At 41.5% G+C, this 6,456-nt stretch overlaps 1 protein-coding gene across 2 annotated transcripts in view; it reads right to left on the reverse strand.

Annotated features, from left to right (window-relative positions):
• Window positions 1-1,744, reverse strand: part of LOC129818813 (exosome RNA helicase MTR4-like) — a 47,743-nt gene extending 45,999 nt beyond the window's left edge. The window contains exons 1-2 of one of the 2 annotated variants that reach the window (XM_055875070.1): window positions 1,256-1,693; window positions 533-676 (exon numbers count right to left, since the gene is read on the reverse strand). In XM_055875070.1, the coding sequence (XP_055731045.1) occupies window positions 533-676; window positions 1,256-1,347 (236 nt within the window). In that variant the 5' untranslated portion in view covers window positions 1,348-1,693. Of the gene's footprint in view, window positions 1-532; window positions 677-1,255 lie in introns of both variants that reach the window. The other variant, XM_055875071.1, reaches the window with a different exon arrangement.
• Window positions 1,745-6,456: the final 4,712 nt, after the last annotated feature.

Genomic DNA, 6,456 nt, shown 5'->3' on the forward strand with positions numbered 1-6,456 from the left:
TGTGTATAAGGTAGTCATTGTGAATTTGTTATATTACTTGTTAGAAGTTACTGCACTGTCAGAACTAGAAGTACAAGCATTTCGCTACATTCGCATTAACATCTGCTAACCATGTGCACGTGACCAATAAAATTGGGTTTTAAGACGTACACCACAAAACGTGTTGTCACCAAAAAATACTGTAGGCTGCAACTGTTAAAACCATTGAATTGTTAGATACTACTCCACTGTTGGAGCTATGAACACAAGCATTTCGCTACACCCGCAATAACATCTGCTAAAAATGTGTATGTGACCAATAACATTTGATTTGATCAGTGTACAGTAAGTGTGTATTTTGCATTTGTGAAATTATTTTTATGTGATATAAAAGGTATTTATGTTTCAAGAAACGTACCATTCAAACAGAACATGTAAGGTCCTTGGACTAAGGAGTAAAGTTAGGCTCCATTAGTCCAATACTGGGCACATCCAATATTGGACTAAGACCACCCTAGCCCAAAAATCTAGCCGTGTTCAAAGTGAATCTTACTTGATCTCCTCTGTAGAAAGAGTCTCCAGCTTGGACCTCTTCCCAAACACCACCTCATCTGTCCCGTTGTTGTCTGCTTCCCGCTTACTCTTGGCTGCATAGAACTCATCCTTTCCTCCTTTGCCATTTTTACTGGTCGATTTCCTAATGGAAGGGAATATTTTACGGTACTGTTACTTTAAGACGGAAACAAGTAGACTTTTTGCAGCCCCATATGTTGGTAGGTATTGTTCCTCAGCCATTTCTGGCTGGTATTTTAATATTTAAACTTAAATGGCATCTAGCTAAGGAACATAGACCTGCCAATCAAAATGATCAGATATTAAATCCAGGACAATACCACCACTTAAAAAATATGAAAATAGCTAATCACTACATATGACTATGTAGGGCCAGATAAAATAAACGGTTGACACACTGGACTGCATCCTACATAACTAACATAATTCACATTTTAAACAAATAAAATGTTGCGAGAGCTTATTCTCATTAGCTAGGTAGAAAACACACAAAAATCTAACTACCAAGGGTCTGGGATGAAACAAACACAATGCCGGTGTAAACGTGGGCAATGTGCTGTAGCTAGCTAGATACTGTAGCGTTACCATTGAAGTCTAACGTTAGCCCTGATTCCGCCTGCGCGTGTTCTCATTTGATAGTTGTCTATGTCACTACTTGAACTAAACATCATCCTAACTGAGTTAAAACCCATAGCATACATACCCCTTTTCAGGTACCGCTAGTTTCTTTTTAGTTGAAGTTGTTTGTTCTTCATCAAACACGCTGAACAAATCGTCACCAAAGGCATCCGCCATGATTGCAAGAGGAAAGCACACAAATCCCACAATGCAAATGTATCAGCAATATCACTTCCTGTACAGCATCCGGAAACGATCAAATCATAACACGGGAAAAATATTTTAGACTCGTTTGACTATTCCTAAAACTAGGCACAGCATTATTAAAGACAGTATAATATGACGATAGGATAAAACTGCTTCTCCAACAGAAATCCCCTTTCACACTTGTCGGTCATCGGGTGTCTCACGCCGAACTGCGCATGTGCAGACTGTCAAATCAAAGGCGCTCCTTCGATATAATGTTGTTTTTGACGATAATGAAAACGTGTCAGTTTGTCACTCTCGCAAGATTGGAGTAATAACATGTTCAGCTATTTAATACATTGGCTTATACCTAGGTTGTGCCTTTAGATTTCGAGAAAATTATCAACTCAGGAACAATTTGTGCTTCTCTCATTAACTTCTCAAACCCCAATCCCCGGTCTGATCTGTTTGTCTGTTTCGCAATGTGCGCATCTGGTTTCCTTCTTCTTCTATGATATAACTGCAGTCCGCAAACCAATGTTAAAAGTGTATGCCGCCACCTACTGTGTTGGAGTGTGTGGTCAATCACTGTTTACAACATTTCTAAATCCTCCTACCTAACTCAGTACTTCTGAGAAAATAGAAAACAGCCCTACTAACATCTCTTCAGCATACTTACAACAATATAACAACACAGGCTCCATCCACCATTTCATCGACCATACACTCTATACACAAACCATTCATATGCTTGCCAACCAGATGTAATGACGAGTTCAATGTACAATGTCATAAGCGCAACTGAGAATCTTGATTCACCAACATTTCTTTGGAGGGCATATGAATGCCGGCCCATGTGCTCGGAGTCCCATCTCTCCTGCCGCACATCTATCAAAATGGCTCTGATCTTACCTTTGGCCTCAATTCTACCCAGTGGAACATTAATATCAATCATATCTCGTTTCAAAGCTCTTTTAGATAACTGGTCTACAATTTCATTCCCTTCCACACCTGAAAGTGCTGGGACCCAGAGGAATCTCACTACTACACCCATTCTCTCAATTCTCCATAATAACATTAATACCTCCAATAGAACTCCTATTAGATTTACCAGATGATAAACTATTCAATCCAGACAGAGAATCTGAGCATGCTATAATTCTAACAGGTTGTACATCCTCCGCCCGCTGGAGGGCAACTATTATCGCCAACAGTTCAACTGAGTATACTGACAGTTCATTTGTTAGTCTTCTACATATCTGCACATCAAATTCAGGAACATATATGCCTGCTCCTGTGCTCCACTATCTGGGTTCTTGGATCCATCTGTGAAAAGTGGTAAAAAAAAGCAGAACAATGTCTACCAATGTAATTGTCAACCAGTTTCCCTATATCACTGACTTCTGACCCATCTTTCCTTTTCTCTACCAAGGTTAGATCAACAACAGGATCTGGGAGCAACCATGGAGGAACATCCCCTATCACCATAGAAGGGCCAACCTCTAACTCCCTCAAACCACTCTCATCAGCAAGCTTCCCAACTGTTCAACCAAAACCTTGTCTTCTATTATATTCCCAACAGTCATCTAGAACAGTAGCAGTGGGATGCTCAACCTCACAGCTTTTCAATCTAACCCAACAAGCAAATGACAATGTTTTACACCGTATATCTCACCTGCCTCCACTAGTAAGGCACATACAGATTTTGATTTAAATACACCAATACATATCCTTATTTATATTAAACAAGGCAAGTCAGTTAAGAATATATTCTTATTTACAATGACGGCCTACCCCGGCCAAATCCTAACCCGGAAAACGCTGGGCCAATTGTGTACCACCCTATGGGACTCCCAATCACAGCCAGTTGTGATACAGCCTGGAATCGAACCAGGGTCTGTAGTGACGCCTCTAGCACTGAGATGCAGTGCCTTAGACCGCTGTGCCACTCGGGAGCCCTTAAAGCGATATACTGGATTTTGTACAGCTTCTGTTCCATAAACTATACACCCATAATCAATTGTCATCCTGATTGGAGCTCTATTAATATCTATCAACGATTGTCTGTCAGCACCGCATTCATAACCAGAGTCCGAGCGCATACAGTGCATTCGGAAAGTATTCACACCCCTTGACTTTTTCCACATTTTGTTACGTTACAGCCTTGTTCTAAAATGGATTAAATTGTTTCTTCCCCTCATCAATCTACACACAAGACCCCATAATGACAAATCAATCATTTTTTATTTTCGCAAATGTATTCAAAATAAAAACTGAAATATCACATTTACATAAGTATTCAGACCCTTTACTCTGTACTTTGTTGAAGCACGTTTGGCAGTGATTACAGACTCGAGTCTTCTTGGGTATGGCGCTACAAGCTTGGCACACCTGTATTTGGGGAGTTTCCCTCATTCTTCTGTGCAGATCCTCTCAAGCTCTGTTAAGTTGGATGGGGAGCGTCGCTGCACATCTAATTTCAGGTCTCTCCAGAGATGTTCGATCAGGCTCAAGTCCGGGTTCTGGCTGGGCCACTCAAGGACATTCAGAGACTTGGCCCATAGCCACTCCTGCGTTATCTTGGCTGTGTGCTTAGGGTCGTTGTCCTATTGGAAGGTGAACCTTCGCCCGAGTCTGAGGTCCTGAGTGCTCTGGAGCAGGTTTTCATCAAGGATCTCTCTGTACTTTGCTCAGTTCATCTTTCCCTCAATCCTGACTAGTCTCCCAGTCCCTGCCGCTGAAAAACATCCCCACATCATGATGCTGCCACCACCATGCTTCACCGTAGGGTTGGTGCCAGGTATCCTCCTGACGTGACATTTGGCATTTAGGCCAAAGAGTTCAATCTTGGTTTCATCAGACCAGAGAATCTTGTTTCCCAAGATGTTGTCTGTACCATCTACATCACAGATATAACCTGTACTCAGGGGTAGACAAAAATCGATGACTTGCTCTCTCATAATCAGTCACATTGACCCCAAAACGCATTTGGAAAGAGGAGAATGTTAGCTTTCTAATGAGACCAACATACAAGGTGTGTCACCAAGCCATGTTTTTGAGAAAAACACAGTCAAAGTTTGCAGTTACTTTTAAGACATGTTTTCAAATAATTAATAACAACTTAATACAAAACACAATACATGAAATCCATTGGCATGAGAGTCCATGTTCTTCTTTCTCTCACTCACTAACGCTCATTCATACACTCACTCAAGCACGCACGCACACACGCACGCACGCACGCACGCACGCACGCACACACACACACGTACACGTACACTACCAGTCAAAAGTTTTAGAACACCAACTCATTCGAGGGTTTTACTTAATTTTTTACTATTTTCTACATTGTAGAACAATAAACGGTGGCTATTTGAAGAATCTCAAATATAAAATATATTTAGATTTGTTTAACACTTTTTTGGTTACTACATGATTCCATATGTGCTACTTCATAGTGTTGATGTCTTCACTATTATTCTACAATGTAGAAAATGGTAAAAAAATAAATTAAAACCCTTGAATGAGTAGGTGTGTCCAATCTTTTGGCTGGTACTGTACATACATATGTATGACAGCGAAACACTCTCTCACACTGCACATGTTCACGCTGTGATATGTTCGAGGACTACATCTGATGTCCACGAATATATCATGGTTGTGGCCCATGGTTTATCATGGTTGTGGCCCATAGGCTTGCAAGGATAAATAATGAATAAATGACCATGTTAAATAACATCTTCTATATATCCATGTCACAGAGAATGTGTGCAGGCTATACGTCTTGGCACGTCACTGGGCACAGCACACAAAACATGCAGATGTGCCCAAGCAACCCTCTGACAAACCCAGGACCTGCATTTTTAGAACAGTCGCACAGAGTAAACGACATCTGAAAAGACCTGAAACAAGGAAGTGGATGGAGAGGGTAAGAGCTAAAAAAAGGTCAGAGTAAGGTCTGGTCTCTAAGCAGCAACTGAAATGAGAAATATTGAACAAAATCTGACCACAAATACACGGCACCAGAGAGTAAGGACAGACAGTCTCTTTGGATCCGATTCGTAGGGGCTTAGGTTCGTGTCCTTGTCACTGGTCCACTGGCTTGAGCTGACGAACGTTTGATACAAATATAAGTATCAAGATTTTTAAAAAACACTCACCAATCATTGTGCTATCCTATTCTACACTGCTGTAAATAGTTCAGAACTGACCCATGATCTAGAACAGGAACCAATGCGTAACTCATGGTGTTGTGTGTGTTCTTCAGGAGTTCATAGTGAAAGTCTCAAGCTCTGGTGGGGCCTTGGTCCTGACCTAGTCCACTTTAGCTGTTATGGGGGATTTTCTGGTGCATGTGTTGTTTTGTCTCGGAGTGTTGAGCACAATCAATGTGGGCTTGGGGGGAGGCCATTGTGTGTGTGTGTGTGTGACTGGGCCATTGTGGGCTTGAGGGAGGCCGTTGTCTAGTCCTGTGGGTGTCCTTGGACATGCACCTGCGTTATGAATTAATGTCTGTATTATTTTTTTGTATCGTTGCTATGGTTACGCCGCCAATATAACCTATGCCCTTGAAGTATGTGCCAAGAAGGGGAGGAGAAACCAAGTAAAGACGGTCGCAGACAGACTAGAAGTAAGATTAGGAAACAATCGTGGCAGAGTAGATGAGAACCGTATACATAAAGAGGAGTGACTGTGTCTGTTGTGTCAGACTGAAACTGTACATAAAGAGATCTCTGAGTCTGAGACCGGCAGTTGCTCCATGGACCAGCTCGGCTTATTACTTTGTAATAAAGTCTATTTTGAACTCACAAGCTCCGGTGTCTAAGAGATATTTTTAAGAAGTATTTCCACGACACTGTCGGACCCACCACGGCAAAAATGGATTGAATCCATTTTAGAATAAGGCTGTAACGTAACAAAATGTGGAAAAAGGGAAGGGGTCTGAATACTTTCCGAATGCACTGTATTTTGTTGATACAAGCTTATAGCCATCATGGAGAGATTAGTTCTCTGTAGCTCAGTTGGTATAGCATGGCGCTTGCAATGCCAGGATAGTGGGTTTGATTCCCAGGACCAGAGGTATGGAAAACGTATGTACAC

The sequence above is a fragment of the Salvelinus fontinalis genome, chromosome 21, assembly GCF_029448725.1.
Source record: "Salvelinus fontinalis isolate EN_2023a chromosome 21, ASM2944872v1, whole genome shotgun sequence".
Taxonomy (NCBI): Eukaryota; Metazoa; Chordata; class Actinopteri; order Salmoniformes; family Salmonidae; genus Salvelinus; species Salvelinus fontinalis.